This window comes from Protopterus annectens, chromosome 2.part0, assembly GCF_019279795.1.
Source record: "Protopterus annectens isolate FY-2018-M chromosome 2.part0, PAN1.0, whole genome shotgun sequence".
Taxonomy (NCBI): Eukaryota; Metazoa; Chordata; order Ceratodontiformes; family Protopteridae; genus Protopterus; species Protopterus annectens.
The window spans coordinates 51745135-51763493 of NC_056728.1; the positions used below are offsets into that span (position 1 = coordinate 51745135).

An 18359-nucleotide genomic window follows, 5' to 3' on the forward strand; every position below is an offset into this window, starting at 1 on the left:
GTCTCATTTCATCCTTTTCAGACTACATATGTTAAAAACCTTCAACTAAAACCCACCAGAGTTGCGGTTATCAACTCCCAAGCGAATTTCTTAAACTTGCAGCTGATTCCCCCTCTCATACCCAATCTCCTTACTTGTTAATCGCTCCACTGCTGAACAATATGTTACAGTACTCTGGAAAATTTCCTACATTTCTCCTGTGCATAAAGGTGGTTCATCCACAGACTTTTCCAACTACAGACCCACTGCTTCCCCCTTAGCAAAATTCTTGAAAAGTGCATACATTCTCAACTACTAACCCATCTACTACCCCATTTACTACAAAATAACTTCCTCTCCATATCTCAATATGGTTTTAGGCCAAGACATAGCACCACAACAGCTCTTAAGTTTCACTGACACATTAACCACCACAGAAATAACAACCTTGTCTCCACCATTTTCTTGGATATGTCAAAAGCATTTGACACTGTACCCATCAAAAACTTCAAGATCTATCATCTCTCCATCTTTCACTATCCATCACTTGGTTTCACAGCTAATCTCTACCCTTATACCTGTTACTGTAGGAGTCCCACAAGGCTCTATTCTTGGCCCTCTACTCTTTTCTGTCTGTACAATCAATCTTAGTTCTGCATCCAAACAAGCTACTATTGTACAGTATGCAGATGATTCCACTGTCAATTGTAAAGCCTCCTCCCTCCCTGAACTCGTATCTAAAACTAACAATGATTTTTCAAACACTGAGCATTTCCTCAAAGAAAGACAAATTTTAAAATGCTAACAGGACAAAACTAATGATATTCACCAATAAAAAAATCCATGGATCTCACTATCCCAAGTGACATACTCTCCTTTAATGACACTATCATTAAACCAGTAGACAGCGCTAAGTTGCTTGGTGTCACAATAGATTGCTCAAACTATGATAAGCGCATAGCCCTTACCATAAAAAAGGTTCATATTAAGCTTGGCTGCCTGTATAGGTCAAAAGCTTTCCTCTTCCCTTCCCACTAGACAGGCCATTGCCAGAACACCCCTTCTGTCCACATTATTATATGCCTCTCCTACTTTCACTAATCTTAGAAGACCTGATCTGTCCAAATTAGAGGTTTGCTACCCTAAAATAGCCTGATCTGCTGCTGGCCTTCAAAACCGAACTAATCACTGTGTAGCTCCGAGACAATTACACCGGCTTGAGCTACCAAACCTTCTATCACTTGACCAACTCACAATTGCTCATAACATCATACATCAACCAGATGCCTGTCACACCCTAAATAACCTAGTTCTACCTTATACCACCACCTGCGCTTTCCGCTCAACCAACAAAATACTGCTAAATATTAAGATATCCAACAACTCTTTCGGAGACTCCTTATTCGCAAATCAAATCGCAAAAATATGGAAATGTATTCCCCAACATATACTAATTACTCCAATTTCCACCAAATTCAAACTCCTTCTTAAAGAATATCTAAACAATAATTGGCTCTGTTCTTGTATCACCCCTGGATAACTTTCTCTCTCCTCACTCTAATTTTTATACTTTCCTCTTACTTCCTTTAATTTCTTCTCTTCCCCTACCTCTTTGCATCTGTGACTTTCTTAGCTATTACTGCAGATTTTTCAGTAAATTTTTGCATACATTTATATCTGCATTAACGTTTACCTATATTACTTTATTTGCTATTTGCATTATATTTGATGACCTGTTTTAAGATTAACATTACATTTTGCACATTTCTACAAAGTAAATTGTACTTCTGGAGCTTTTCTCCCTGAGCCTCCCCTGAAAACGGTCTTGCACTCAGATGGACTATCCCAGTAAACAAATGTAAAATGAAATAAAATACATTTCTAAACAGAGTACTTACTGCTTTCTGGAAATTGCCTGTAAGGAGATGACGTACTAATGACTGCACACTTTTTTCCCTAACATATAAAAAGGACTGCTCTCCCTTTTCTATACACCACACTGAGGTCTTCAATAACAGGGAGGAAAACAGCTCCACTGTGTAGATGTCTGACAGCTCTGGAAGTAAAGCCAAAAATGACAAATTTCTGCTTTTAGATATCCCCCATGTACAAATAATTATAATGCAACAGTGACCGACACTGGAACTATGTATCTTTTAATGTTAGCACCATTTTTTTTTTCTTTTTGGCAAACATAGAATACATTTCAAAAAGATGACACTATTGGCTGGATCAAGTCCAGACGTCTTGCTTATGTAAGATTTTTCAGTTTTTTTGCTTGGTTGCCCTTCCCCAAATGACAGAATAATATGGTATGAAAATAACCATAAAATATTTTGGCACATTTGAATTTCAAGGCATTTCTTTTAAGAACAGCAAGTAAAACCATTTCAGGTTAACACTACTGGTGCACTTTCAGTCATTAATTTAACACTTCCAATCTCCTTCCCCAAAGCATTTAGGAAGCACCTCTCTCTATGGCAGGCCTGTGAAGAGAAGTGAATGCTGCCTCTGCCAGGACCCCCCATAAAGTGCTGTGATTACTATACTCTTGTTCACAATACTAAACACCTGTAAATACTATCAAATCAAAGCTCTTCAATGTTGCAAATACTGCTCTTCACCTGACCCATATGAAAGTCCAGGGTAAATGACACTGACCAGAGACAAGCAGTAAAGTTACTAATACAGCAACACTGTAAAATGCTGACATTCCTGCCCTAAAAATGGGTCTTAAAAGGTATCAAACAAATGACAGCATGATACAGGCCGACCAGACCATTTATTTAACCAAGTCCTTATAAATTGTCACAATTACTTTTATGTGGATTACCCCCACTCATATGCACCAGCAATATTGTAAACATTTTACTACATTGCTACCTGGAGCCTTCTGCCCTTTACATGAGCATAGTGACCCCCTCTCCCCCAAACAAAATGCTGTACATCGCATTAGGTTACAATGAATTTTCAGAACATAAACCACATCAAACCATGCCTTGCTTTCTTCACTCTGTGTGCATAAGTGGAAAAATCACTAACATCCACTCCCACAAATGGACAGATATAAGAATTTCCAAATACTCATATACAATCAATTCAGGTAAGAATTTTAACACTGGTGAAGCAGGGTTTAGGTCAGTTAATAACAGGTTGAATGATACATACTGTATTGGCCACTGCTTGTCTGGTAAATTGGAGTTGGAACTGTCACAGTAGTAATAGCGGGTGTTGTTGTTTCCTCCTCAGATTTTTCCTCATCAATTCTTGGCACTCCAGGTGCATCAGATGACAAATCATTTAGGATTTTTCTAAAGGAAAAAAAAAATCATTCTTAATTTTAAAAAATAAAAAAATGTACATTCAGATAGTCAACCTTGACATCTTTAACAATGCTGCTTCTGTCACACAATGTCCCCTACACAAGAAATTTGTAATTATCCACTGCAATAAAAAAAATAATTTTTGTTACTTTATTTGCATAAATATTCATTAATTTATCTGTGCTAAACAGATGTGCTGAACATGCAATCTTGTACCCTAAAAGTACAGTAATGTTAGGAAAGTATAGTGTTGTTTAGTCCTTCCCATAGACTGTGGATGTCAACTAGCTTCACTGTTGCAAGTCTTCAAGTTTTGGGATATCCTGCCATGAAGACAGCTTGCAGATAAGCTCTTCTCCTCCCCAATTATATGCAGGACACGCTGTTTCCAGCACCAAGATGTTGGTATTAGTCAGAAGTATAAAGGGGTATTGTCAGCCAATGCCAGCTACAGATCTTTCTTGCTGTTGAAATGTCGGAGAAGTGTCTTCCTAGTCCCAGAACAAAGTGCACCAGATGACAACTCTAAACTGGTCAGATCCATTCCAGGAAGCCCCATCAGGCGGGTTCAGACAAAAGTACTTGTAAAATAGAAGCAAATTCCCTGTTACAAGCAAAAAGAAAAGGAGTGCCAGTAAATAAGGTTGCCACCCCAACATCAAGAAAAAGGAATAAGAAAGAAAGGGGAAGTGTGAGGGAAAATACAGTTGTGTACCTACCATAAATGTAGATGTTCGAGTGTATTCGCTGTTGCAGTCATTACTCTTGGGTTATCCTGCTGGCAGGCTACCCTCAGTCGGCCAGAATACCAAAGTCTAGGTCCGGCGTCGGTTGCTGTCGCCTCTTCCCTGACGTCAGTGCACCAGGGGTATAAAAGATGCAGCTGACGTCATTTTCTTCAGTTTTTCTTGCCCCTGATGTCAGGTGCCCCAAATAGGTAGGCTGAAAAATATACCAATAAGAAATGCATGCACAAAAATAACATTTCCTTCATCTACAAGCAAATACACCAAAAAAGTTGTATAGGATAGAGAAGTGCAGATTAGTTCCAGCAAAGAGAAGGGGGATGGTGGATGGGTAACCTGGACTGCAACAGTGAATACACTCTAACATCTACATTTATGGTATGTACACAACTGTACTATATGTTCATCGTGTTTCACTGTTGCAGTCATTACTCTTGGGTAGAATCCCAAAGCTGAGTAAGGGTGGCTGGGTTAAATAGGATTAGGAGAGTCTATGAGGCCCTGCAGAACTGCAGTGGTGAAGCCTGCTCTGGACTTAGAGTAGAGAGGCAAGTGGTAGTGCTTTGTAAAGGTGTGCACTGAACTCCAAGTTGCAGCCTCTAAGATATCTTTAGTTGGTACTCCTCTGAGAAAGGCTGCTGAAGTGGCTGCTGCTCTGGTGGAATGAGACCTAATGCCCTTAGGCACTGACTTGCCATGTTGAAAATAGCAGAAACGGATGCAATGGCCTATCCATTTTGAAATGGTCTGTTTTGAGATAGCATTTCCTTGTGATCCTGCAGCATATGACACTAAAAGTTGCTCAGTCTTTCTGAAAGCTTTAGTTCTGTCCAAGTAGAAGCACAACTGCCTGTGTATGTTCAAAGAATGCAGAATTTTCTCACCTTTGATCTGTGGATTTGGGTAAAAGGTAGGCAAGTGAATGGTTTGGTTCAGGGCCACACTGGACACCACCTTAGGCATAAATGTAGGGTTTGTCCTCAGAGAAAAGTACAGTTTTGTACCTACCATAAATGTAGATGTTCGAGGATTCCATTGCTGCAGTCCTTACTATTGGGTATAGTCCGCATCCAGTCGGCCCGAATACCAGAGTATAAGGCTGACGTCGGTCAGGGCGCATTAGACTGACGTCAGTACGTCAGGGTACTAATGCGCATGACCGGCGTCATATCCTCAGTCTTTTCTTGCCCCAGATGTCAGAAGACCCTAAAAAGACAAGGCCCAAAATACCTGCACCAAAACATGAACAATAAAGACAAAAATATAAGCAGGTAAACTCACCTACACAACCACCCCTAAACACAGAGGGGAAGGAGGGAGGGTAAATTGGACTGCAGCAATGGAATCCTCGAACATCTACATTTATGGTAGGTACAAAACTGTACTATGTTCTTCGTTTTCCATTGCTGCAGTCCTTACTATTGGGTAGAATCCCAAAGCAGAGGTAAGGGAGGCTGGCAAATCATAAAGAAGCAGGAGCTGACAACATGCCTTGCAAAACAGCTGTGGCAAAACCAGCCCTAGACTTAGAGTAGATAGGAAGGTGATAATGCTTAGAGAAAGTATGCACTGAACTCCAAGTAGCTGCTTCCAAAATATCCTTAGTTGCCACCCCCCTTAGAAATGCTGTTGAAGTGGCAGTAGCCCTAGTGGAATGAGGCCTAATCCCAGCTGGAACCTCCTTGCCATGATGGGAATAACAAAATGCAATGCAAAAGCCAATCCACCTAGAAATAGTTTGTTTTGACACAGGCTTGCCCTGAACTCAAAGCAAAGGAAACAAACAACTGCTGAGACTGCCTAAAATCCTTAGTCCTGCTTAAGTAATAACGCAATTGCCTGTGTACATCTAAAGTATGCAAAATCTTTTCCCCTTTATTTTGGGGTCTGCATAAAAGTAGGCAAATGAATAGTTTGGTTTAAAGCCACACTAGAAACCACCTTAGGCATAAAGGAAGGATTAGTGCGTAATGATACCCTATCCTTATGGAAAATCAAAAGGGCTCGACTGCCATAAGGGCCTGCAACTCAGACACCCTTCTTGCAGAAGTAATAGCCAACAAAAAGCAGTCTTCCATGACAAATATTTCAATTCAGCAGTAGCCGCAGGCTCAAAAGGTTGTAGAGTAAGTTTTCCAACACAAAATTGAGATCCCAAGCAGGAGTAGGAGCTCTACGGGGGTCTTATATTTTTTGCCCCTCTAAGAAACTGCTTGAACAAAGGATGCGAAAACAATGGTGGGTCACAATCATAGTGAGCTGAGATTGCTGCAGCATGAATCTTAATGGAAGAGAAGGACAGACCCTTGTCCAGTAACTCAGTAAGATATTGAAGAGCCATACTCAAATTAGGCTCAGAAATCTCCAAATTCTTTGCTTTACTCCAAAATAAAAATCTCTTCCATTTTGCTGCGTACACTTTCCTTGTACTAGGTCTTCTAGCTTCCCTAATCACATTTAAAACTTGTTGAGGAAGTTGAGACCTGCTGTGTTTCAACACAGAATATGCCAGGCTGTCAGATGGAGAGTGAAGCTTGACATTGAGCAGATGACCGTCCTGCTGGGATAACAGATGTGGAATCAAAGGTTAAGGCCATGGAGGCTTCTTTACCAGACTCCGTAGTAGAGGGTACCAGTGTTGCCGAGGCCAATCTGGAGCTATCAAAATCATCCTTGGCCTGTCCCGTCTGACCTTTAACAGTACCTTTGGAAGAAGAGGCAGAGGTGGAAAGGCATACACATGAAGGTTTGTCCAACTGAAAGACAGAGCATCCACTTTCCAAGCTGTGTGATGAAACCGCTTTGTGTAAAACTGTGGCAGCTGGTGGTTTAGTGGAGAAGCGAACAGATCTATGTCTGGAGTTCCCCAAGACACTGTCAATTTCTGAAATACATGAAGATCCAGTTTCCACTTGTGGGGATCCATGATTTGTCTGCTTAACATATCTGCTAAGGAGTTCTGTGCTCCTGGCAGAAACCTTGCCTGAAGAGTTAGGTGCAAGCGTGGCAGTCTCCCATAAAATCATTGCTTGCCTGCATAGAGGATAAGAATGTGTTCCCCCTTGTTTGTTGAAGTACCACATGGCAGTTGTGTTGTCTGTTAGAATCAACACCTGCCCTGGAAGAAGTAACTCCTTGAAAGCCAGCAATGCGAACTGGACTGCTAACATCTCCTTCATGTTGATATGTAGATGCTGTAGTCTGGCAGGCCACTTGTCTTGTATCCACTTTCCATTTAGATGAGCTCCCCAAGCAATGTCTGAGGCATCTGTCGGTAAAATCTGACTCGCCTCTGGCCGGGTCACAGAGAGTCCCTTGTTTAGGTGACATTCCTGAGCCCACCACAAAAATTCTCTCTGAAGGCAAGGTATTATTTGAATGACAGTGTCTAAATACTGGCAGTGCTGTGTCCATACATTTTTGAGATACCATTGTAACTTCCTCATATGCAGTTTGGCATTGGGAAGCACCAGAATACAAGATGCCATGAACCCTAATGCTTGTAGGACTGTCTCTGCAGTCAGCACGGACTGATGAGATAGTTGATGGAAGTAAAGTGATAGACGCTTTTGTTTGTCCGGGGTTAAAAAGGCCATCTGGGCTGCTGTATTCAGTCTCACACCCAGAAAGCACATGTCTTGAGAGGGTACTAGACTGGACTTTATTTCGTTCACAGAATACCCTAGGCATCTTAGCACTGCTATAAGATATTCCAGATGCTGTAGAAGGTCTTCCTTTTCTTGAGCCAGAATCAGGCAGTCGTCTAAATAAGGATAGATTTGAAGTCCTTGTAGCCTGAAGTAAGCTATCACTGGAGCCAGAACCTTTGTGAATACTCTGGGCAGTAGATAAGCCAAAGGGCAATGCAGAGAACTGATAATGAGAATCTCCAGCTCGAAACCGCAGATACTTCCTGTAACTCAGCCTGATAGGCACATGAAGGTAAGCTTCCTCGAGATCTAAAGTTACCATCCAGTGATCTTTGCCCAGCAGGGGTAAAAGCTGTTGTAACGTCAACATCTTGAACTTGGGAATGTCCAGATAAGTGTTGAGGAGAGAAAAATCCAAAAGCAGTCTCCACGTGTTCCCCTTCTTTGATACTAGGAACATGCGAGAATAAAATCCTAGGCCCCCTTTTGATACAGGGACTGGCTGAATGATGTCCAACACCCATCTGTATTGAGTAATTAAATCCCAATTTTCTTTGAAAAGAGACAGTCGTCCTTCCAAAGGAGCTGCCAGACGAGAATCTACTGGCAGCTGAAAAGGCAGGTCATTGGGTCTGTTTACGAAAGGACTGACTCCTGCCCTCACCAGAAGTCTGAGCAGGTGAACTCCCTGTTCTAGGCCTAAAAGAACCTTGAGCCCTGCCCCTACCACGTCTAGACCTACCCCTAGACTGGGAATCATAAGCAGGATATGTCCACCCCTTAGCAGGCCAACTTCTACTAAACTTCGGTGGTTGTACCTGCAAAAAATCTTTAACAGTTTGCATAGACTTAGCTTTGTCCTCCATTTTCTTTAAAACTGCTTCCACAGGTGAACCAAACAACACATCAGACTGTAAAGGAGCATCCAAAATCCTTGTCTTAACATGCTCAGCCAAATTTTGATCCCTCAACCAGGCATGCCTGTGAAGAACAGAACTAGTGGCAGCCACCCTCGAGGAGGCCTGCACAGCATCAAAACCACATTGCAAAGAATGCTTGCCCACTTGTTCAGACACATAAACTAAATCCAGCAAGTCTTTACAATCAATACCTTCCGCCAAAGCATCCACCTTAGATTTCAATTGTGAAAGGAGATAATTTTGATATTTCAGCATGTGAAACTGACAATTCAACGCTCTCATGGCTAGAGTGGAAGAAGTATACACTTTCTTACCCCACCTATCTAACGCCCTTGCCTCTTTGTCAGTGGGAACAGGATTTTTAACCACAGAGGCCTTAACACCTTTAGGCCCCTGAGAAACAGTTTCTGGGTCCGCCCTAGGACTCTTAAACAAATACTTATGAGCTTGGGCACCCTATAGTACCTATCAGGTTTAACAGGAGCAGGAGGCAAAGAATCAGGGTTCAGGGAAGCCTCTGCAAAACATCTTCCACCACATTCAACACAGGAGGTATAGCTAAGGGCCTATGCTGGGGTAAAACAAGAATTCCCTAAGCCTCTTCCTGGAATCAGAGTAATCCTGGCCTTCCCATTTAAAGTGCTCCCTCATGGAATGCAGAGTCTCTGAAAATGAAAAATCCTCAGGAGGAGAAGCGAAGGAGTGGCATCATCCACATCAGAATCAGAATAATGAGGATACTCCTGCAAATCTTCCAGAAGACTCAGAAGCCCCTGAACCCTGTTCAAAACTGTCAAACTCTGGTTCAACTCTAGGCCTCTTATCAGGAGGGCCCATAGAACCTCTAATCATAGTAATCAAATCTTCTGCCATTTTAAGCATATGTTTCTTAGGTACAGAACCGAAGGCTAGGAGAAGCCCCTACTGAAGCTGAAGTTGGCCTACCTCTAAAAGAAGTTTTGGCAACAGAAGGAGAGGCTCTAACTACTGTGGGAAAAGAGGGAAGAATAGTTACCTGAGAAGCCCCTCAGCCTGGCCTGCCTCCTGAGAGGGTACATCCTGTAACAGTAAAGTTTCTGCCTGAGACTCCATAGAAACTCCTGGCAAAACCTCTGGCTCCACTGAGCCACCTAAAGAACCGGCGTCCGGGACTGCCGGTTCATCAACCCTAGGCTTCGCTGTTTTGTCCTTGCGCTTCTTGACAAGCGGGCGTCGGAGCATCCGGCGGCATTTTATAATTGCAACGCTTCCCAAACACTAATCTGGCACAGTCTAACCTCCTCTTAATAGTGCGTTTGTTAAACCTAGCACAAGAGCGGCAACCAACAACGCCGTGCTCAGGCCCTAAACAAGGTATACACAATGTATGGTAATCCCTATGAGGTATTTGTTTCCCACAAGAAATACAGTTATTCACTTTTCTGACATCCGGTTAAATACTGAGGCAAGAAAAACAAAAATGTTCCCCAACGGGGTACTTAGCCAACTCTGATTCGGTCTGAAACTCCGGTTTCGGAAATATTTCAGAACGCCAACCTGCACTCGCAAAACTGCTTCTGCATCGGACCACGCGGCAAAAAAGACTGAGGATATGACGCCGGTCATGCGCATTAGTACCCTGACGTACTGACGTCAGTCTAATGCGCCCTGACCGACGTCAGCCTTATACTCTGGTATTCGGGCCGACTGGATGCGGACTATACCCAATAGTAAGGACTGCAGCAATGGAAAACGAAGAACATCCCTGTCTGGATGAAAAATGATGAAAGGTTCCACAGCCATGAGTGCTTGTAACTCAGAGACTCGCCTTGCAGAGGTTATTGCAAGGAGCAGAGCTGTTTTCCAGGATAAGAATTTTATATCTGCTGTTGATGCTGGCTTGAAAGGAGGCAGTGTGAGTTTTTCCAAAACATAATTGAGGTTCCAGACTGGAATAGGTGCTCTCCTTGGAGGCCTAATGTTTTTGGCCCCTCTGAGGTACTGCCTTATTAAAGGATGAGAGAAGAGAGGTGGTTCCATATTGTAATGGGCTGAAATGGCAGAGGCATGAATCTTAATTGATGAGAAGGAAAGGCTTTTGTTCAGCATCTCAGGTATTGTAAAATCTGAGGAATATTTGGTACAGACATGTCACTGCCTTGTTCCTGGTTCCAAGCACATAATCTTTTCCATTTTTCTGCATAAAATGTTCTGGTACTGGGCCTCCTGGCCTCCAAGATAACATCCATAATAGCGTTTGAAAGAGGAGTGTTCTGAATGGCTACATTATCCGCCATGCTGCCAGATTTAAGGTCCTGAGTTGGCTGTGCAGGAGATCTGATTGTTTTGTTGGGTCAGTAAGTGAGAAGTTTGAGGCAATATCCATGCTGGACCTTGAGACAAGCTCTTTAGGATTGGGTACCAGTGCTGGCGTGGCCAGTCTGGTGCAATCAGTATCATTTTTGGCTTCTCTTGTCTGACCTTTAGGAGTACTCTGGGAAGGAGAGGCAGTGGGAGAAAAACATATGCTGTTAGATTTTTCCAGCTGAATGATGGGGCGTCCACTTTCCATGCTTGCCTGTGATAAATCTTTGTGCAAAATCTCTGCAATTGACAGTTGTGAGGGGAGGCAAATAGATCTATGTCTGGGCATCCCCATTTCCTTATTATCATGCTGAAGACTTGCGGATCCAGTTTCCATTCATGGGGATCCATGAGGTTTCTGCTTAGATCGCCTGCCAGAATATTTCTTTTTCCTGGCAGGAATTGTGCTTGCAGGTGAACTTGATAAGCCAATGCTGTGTCCCATAAGGTCATTGCTTGTCTGCAGAGGGGGTAGGAATGTGTACCTCCCTGCTTGTAGATGTACCACATTACCGTAGTGTTGTCTGTCTTTATCAGTAACTGTCCTGGATGAAGCAGGTCCTTGAAGGGTGTTCAGGGCATTTTGAACAGCTAGCATCTCTTTTTGATTGATGTGAATGTGCATCTGGTTTGCAGGCTATGTGCCCTGAATATATTTTCCTGCCATATGGGCCCCCCAGGCATAATCTGATGCATCAGTTGTCAGTGTCTGTCTGGCTGTGGGTAAACTGAATGGCAGACCCTTGTTGTGGTGGCAGGCTTCTGTTCACCATTGAAACTCCTGTTGTAGGCAGGGAATGAGTGCAATTACTGTCTCCAGGCTGTGGCAATGCTGAGTCCAAACACTTTTCGGATACCATTGTAGTTTCCTCATATGCAGTCTGGCATATGGAATTAGTAGAATGCAGGATGCCATGAAACCCAAGGCCTGCAGGATTTTCCTTGCAGATAAGTGGGTTTTTGATGCCAATTTCTTGAAGTTAAGTAGTCAGTTGCTTTTGCTTGTCTGGCGTGAGATAAGCCATCTGGTAGTTGTATTAAGCTTGCACCCAGGAATATTATCTCGAGAGGGCACTAGTTTTGATTTCTTTTCGTTTATTGTGTACCTAGGGCAATTACTAATTTTTTTTTTACAAATGCCAGATGCTTTAGAAGAGTGTCTGTTCTCTGCTTGAATTAGGCAGTCGTCCAAGTAGGGGTATATTTGAATTCCTTTTTGTCTGCAAAATGCAATTACTAGTGCCAGGCATTTTGTGAAGACCCTGGGCGCAGTAGATAAGCCAAAGGGCAGTGCAGAGAATTGGTAATGCACTGAGCCAGCTATGAATCTGAGGTATCTTCTGCAAGATTGTCTGATTGGGACATGCAGGTACGCCTCTTTTAGGTCCAAAGTTACGAGCCAAGCCATCTTGCCCAGCATGGGCAGTAGCTGCTGTAGAGTCAACATCTTGAATTTTGGAACTTCCAGAAATGTATTTAGTATAGACAGGTCCAGTACTGGTCTCCAGGTTTTGTCCTTCCTGGGCACTAGGAAATGTCTGGAGTAAAATCCTTGCCCCTGCTCTTGTTGTGGTACTTGCTGAATGGCCCTCATGTTTATGAGAGCTGTAATTTGTTTTTGTGCCTCTGCCCATTGATTGTGTGGCAGGTCTGGCACGCCCTTTGACCTTGGTAGAGTGTGAAAATGGAACCTGTAGCCTTGGGACACTATGTTCAGGACCCATTTGTCTTGGGTGATCATTTGCCAATTTGATGAAAAAAGTGATAGTTTTCCCCCTAAGGGGGCTGAAAAAGAAAACTGCTTGGAACTGGTAGAGGAAAGTCATTGGACTGTTTCCTGTAATGCTGGGATTTGTCTTCTCCACTTTTGGAGGTAGGAGCACCCCATTGTTTGGGCCAGTATCTGCCTCTGGGACGCCTGTATCTGCCTCTTTGTGGTCTGTCTGACACTGGAAAGGACCAATTTTTAGAAGGCCAGTTCCTGCTAAACCTGGGTGGCTGTACCTGTAAGAAATCCTTGACTGTCTGCATGGATTTGGCTTTATCCTCCATTTTTTTCAAAACCTCTTCTGCTTTAGTACCAAAGTATCATGCTGCAATGGTGCATCTAATAATTTTGCTTTAACATGATCAGGCAGATTCTGTTCCTTTAACCAAGCATGCCTTCTAATAACAGAACCTGTAACAGTGGCCCTCCAAGAGGCCTCCAGTGAATCATAACCACATTGCAAAGTATGCTTTCCCACTAGATCAGTTGCATGTAATAAATCCTGCAATTCCTTGTTCTCTGAGCATTCAGTATTTGTCAACATTTTCTGTTTAAGCAGTGATATTAAATATTGCTGATATTTAAGCATATGAAACTGACAATTTAAAGCCCTTACAGCCAGGGTAGCAGAGGTGTAGACTTTTTCCCCCATCGGTCTACAGCCCTAGAATCCCTATCAGAGGGGACAGGGTTTTTTTTGCAGTGGAAGCTTTAACCCCCGTGGGACCCTGAGATATAGTTTCTGGGTCAGCAGTGGGGTTTTTATAAAGGAAATTATGAGAATCCGGGACCCTGTAGTATCTGTCTGGCTTAGCAGGTGCGGGTTAGAGAGTCAAGGGACAGGCTGGACTCTGAAAATACATCATCTACAATGTCTACAACAGGTGGAATAGCAAGGGGTCTGTGCTGAGGAAGTAGCAGCAAATCTCTGAGCCTTTTCTTAGATTCAGAGTAATCTTGGCTCTCCCAGTGGAAATGCTCCCTCATAGTATGCAGGGTTTCCCCAACACAGTAATCCTCAGGAGGAGAGGCTGAAGGAATGGATTCTTCAGCATCAGAATCCTCATAGGGAAGCATGGAATAACCCTGTTCAGAAGAGGAATTAGAGGAAATAAGATGCCTGATAAGAAGAATCATACTCTGTCTCTTGCCTAGGTATCTTATCAGGAGGGGGATGGAAGCCCCTGATCAAAGTAATTAGGTCTTCGGCCATTTTGAGCATCTGTTTTTTTAGGCATGGAAGTCTGAGTAGGAGAAAGCTGTACTTGTTTCTTTGTCTTTAGAGCTGCTTTAGTCTTTGAAGCTGAAGATGGCTTAATATATAGTTGTGTAGGTCTGAAGACACCCTCAGAAGCCGATGCCTGCTCAGTGGCTCCGGACCCATCTGAGGGAATGATTTCCAAGTGTCCAATACCTTGAGTATCCAGAGGCCCAGTCGATTCCACGTGGGAGTCGGTAGTGGGTGCCAGGAGCTGCGAAAGCGCCTCACTGAGAACCGGTGAACCGGCAACTGGCCTAGTAGAGGCTTCGTCGTTGGTTACGGATGCCTATCCTTGTCCTTGCGTTTTTTGTAAACTCCGGTTGTCGGCTGTTCTGACGGCATAATATAATTAAATCTTCGGCCAAAGTAATGAAATGCAAAATTGAACCAACGCTTGATAGTGAGTTGGTTAAATCTAGCACAAAACCGACAGCTAGCAACGTTGTGATCAGGGCCTAGGCAAGGAATACAGTAAGAGTAAAAATCCTTATGAGGTATTTGCTTCCCACAAGAAATACAGTTGTTAACTTTTTCTGACATCGGTCTGGAGCAAGAAAAAAGTTTCCCCAATGCGGTACTTGGCTTTAATGAAGACTTCGGTTCTGAAATTCGAATTTGAAAATCTCAGAAGTCGGCCGACCGGCACTTGCAAACTGCTTTTGCTTCAGGCACCGCGCAGCAAGAAAGACTGAAGAAAAAGGCATCAGCTGCATCTTTTATACCCCTGGCGCACTGACGTCAGGGAAGAGGCGACAGCAACCAACGCCGGACCTAGACTTTGGAATTCTGGCCGACTGAGGGTAGCCTGCCAGCAGGATAACCCAAGAGTAATGACTGCAACAGTGAAACATGACGAACATCAAGGACTACAACAGAGAAACTACTCAAACATGTACAATGATATTAAGTTCCAAACACAACTGTACCGTCTTCATAGTTATTCACTGCTGTTTTCACTTTTGGGAAGATTACTAATGCAGTGAAAGTGAAGGGAGATAACACATTAGTCTGACACTAGAGCATACATTTGTTGGGAGACTCAATCCTGCAGGATAGCCAAAGCAAATCTTGCTCTGGAAGCTACCTCCAGGTTGTAGTGCTTTAAGTGCAGATAGAGGACCAAGTACTACTAAAATGGCTTGGGTAGAAAAGCCAGTAAGGTAAGTTGTGGTGGCAGCTGTAGCTCTAGTGGAGTGGGCTCTAGTATGTCTTGGCACCTGCTTCCCATGGTGCTGGTAACAAAAACCACAAAGTTCCCCTAGCAAGTTGGAAACAGCTTGCTTATTCATAGGTTTTCATTCCTTCCTTTTTGCAAAGCAGCCAAGTGATCACTTTTCTGAAATTCTTTTGTACTACACAAATAAAATTTCAGCTGTCTGTGGGAAGAAAAGAGAGGAAGCCAAAAGGTTCTGATTGTTACTTCAGTAACCACTTTAGGCATAGAAGAGGGAATGGTGTGGAGGGCCACTATCCTGATGAAACACTACGAGGGATTCTCTATTTAATATCTGTACTACTTAAACACATCTAGCAGAAGTGGCCAACACTCAAACAGTGATTTCCACATAAGGAACTGGACAGGGCACAAAGCTGCTGGTTCAAAAAGAAGAAATGTCAAGTTTTTCTAATACATAATTCAAGTCCCACGGTGGAACCATCTGTCCTCTAGGAGGCCTAGCACCCTCCTCAAAAACTGCTTAACTGAATGTCTAGAACAAAGAGGGAGATTCCACAGGTAGACAAGCTGAAACAGTAGAAGCATCACAACATCAGCAGTATGAAAGATGAACAAAGAAGCACGAACTGTTATGGAACTGTAAGATAGGCCAGATTTGTAAAGTCTGACAAGTTTTCCCAGCACAGTATCACCTTAGCCCCCTAGATCCTTACAATGGCACCAAAAGGAGAATCGTTTCTATTTTGTTAGCTATGACTTTCATGTAATAAGTTTTCTAGCCTCCTTCATAAAATACTTAGCATGCCCTTTGAAAATTTGTGCCTACCTGGAATTACAAAGACAGAGGTCCTCCAAGCTGTCAGCGTCAGCATACACAGGCCGGGGTTTAGCAAGGACTTCTTAATCTAAATAAGGAGGTCCAATCACTACAGCAGAACATTAAGTTCTCCTCTTGCTATGTTGAACATGAGGGAATTAGTTATATTTCGACCAGAAGTGAGTTATGATGATAAGTACAGGAGGAAAGGCCAAACATTTTGTAAATACCCTTGGGACAAACAGTACGGGAGGGAAAGCATACAGAAAAAGACCTGTCCAATCTGCAGAGAAGGCATCGGTCATCCAGGCTTCTGGAGGTGCTATCCTCCAGCAGAATAAGAAGTTATGTACTCACCATAACGTTCCATCTGAGTAGGTAAACTTCATTTGTCATCAACCTATGGGTCTTCGGATCCATATCGGAACCGAACCGGTAGTTTCCAGTAGCTAAGATCCGAGCTCCAAGCTCCTCCCCCCTACCCATAACTCCTTGTCATCCCTTCCTGACCTCAGATCAAGTTTGCCTAAAACAAGGTTTGACATCACAACCTGTCTAGATAATCGGGTACAAACTACCGTGAAGCAGAATATCAAAGAACATCCGAAAGGGACAGGGGGATGGGGGGAGGGACGGTTGAGGACAAATGAAGTTTACCTACTCAGATGGAACGTTATGGTGAGTATTTAACTTCTTAATCTGAAGTAGTTAACTTCATTTGTGCATCTACCTATGGGACAGAGTCCCCAGCTACCTGAACCTTGGGAGGCCCTCAAGGAAGGATGTTCCGGATCACTGCGGAGCCAAAGGATGCTCTCCCTCTGGAAACCAGATCTAACTTGTAGTGGTTTATAAAAGTGTGAGATGAGGCCCACGTGGCAGCCGAGCAAATGTCATCTAACAAAACTCTAGCCCAAAAAGCAGCACAGGTAGAAACAGACCGAGTTGAATGGGCATGGACTCCCTGAGGAGCAGGCCTGCCAGAACTCTCATAAGCCAAAAGAATACACTGAGAAACCCACCTGGACAGTGTGACTTTACAAATAGCTTTCCCCAAACTGGATTTAGCAAAGGACACAAATAACTGATCAGAACGTCTATGACCGGCTGTCCTGTGCAGATAAAATCTCAACTGTCTGTGTACATCCAAAGAGTATAATTTGTATTCGCCCTTATTTTGGTAGTTGGGAAAGAAGACCGGCAAATTAATAGACTGATTAATATTAGCTTCGGAAGCAATTTTGGGGGGAAAAGAGGGATTGGTCCTGAGGAAAACCCTATCCTTATGGAAAATCAAGTACGGAGGTTTGGCACAAAGGGCTTGAAGCTCCGAAACTCTTTTTGCCGACGTGATAGCGACAAGGAAGGCTGTTTTCCAGGAAAAGAACTTAAGATCTACCGAGGCAGCAGGCTCAAAGGGAGAAGCTGTTAAGGCCTGGAGCACCAGTGATAAGTCCCAAGGAGGGATCACATCTTTCACCTGAGGTCTTAGTAGGAAGGTACCCTTTAAGAAGGCCTTACATAATCTGGATGAAGTTAGAGGGCCAAGATCACATCCAACGTGGTAATGAGCGATAGCCGCCAACTGTACCTTGAATGTGGAAGAGCTAGCACCTTTATCAAACAGCCCCGACAGAAAATCCAGCACAGCTGGTAACGGAGCTGTAAAAGGATCCAGGTTCTGATGTTCAGCCCAAATAGAAAAACGTTTCCATTTGCTACGATAAACCTTCCTAGTGGATGGCTTATGGGCAGCCACTAGGATCGCTTTGACCTGGGAAGAGATACCGGGAGTCCGAACTAGCAGTGGAACTGGATCAACCAAGCTGAGAACTTGAGGCTGTCCAGGTTCGGGGTTGGTAGGCCCAGGGAGTGAGATATCAGATCCGGAAGGGGGTCTAGAATCCAGGGAGGATTCACTAGATGAGACCACAGATAAGGGAACCATGCCTGACGAGGCCAGAATGGGGCAATGAGGATTATTGTGTACCCCAACCGTCTGGCTTTCTGCAGAAATTTGAGCATCAGGGGAAGGGGTGGATAGGCATAAAGAAGAACGGGAGGCCAAGCATGCACCAGAGCGTCTCTTGGGGATTCCCCGGGAGGAGGAAGTAGAGCGAAGTAGGTGTCGCACTTCGTGTTTGAAGGAGAGGCGAAAAGATCGCAACAAGGTTGACCCCATTTGGAGAAGATTTGCTTTGCTACTTTGGGATTCAGAGACCACTCATACGGGGAAAGGATGGTGCGACTCGGTCTGTCTGCTAGGATGTTGGACAGACCCGGAATGTGCGTCACTACGAGAAAGCGGTTGGTGGAAATCGCCCATTCCCAAACTCTCATGGCCTCTCGACAAAGTGGATAGGACCTGGTTCCCC

At 43.6% G+C, this 18359-nt stretch overlaps 1 protein-coding gene across 3 annotated transcripts in view; it reads right to left on the reverse strand.

Annotated features, from left to right (window-relative positions):
- The window catches only part of CREB1 (cAMP responsive element binding protein 1), a 1172277-nt gene that overhangs the window by 308085 nt on the left and 845833 nt on the right, over nucleotides 1–18359 (reverse strand). For all 3 annotated transcript variants that reach the window (XM_044060541.1, XM_044060540.1, XM_044060543.1), the window contains exon 5: nucleotides 3148–3290. In XM_044060541.1, the coding sequence (XP_043916476.1) occupies nucleotides 3148–3290 (143 nt within the window). The remainder of the gene's footprint in view (nucleotides 1–3147; nucleotides 3291–18359) is intronic.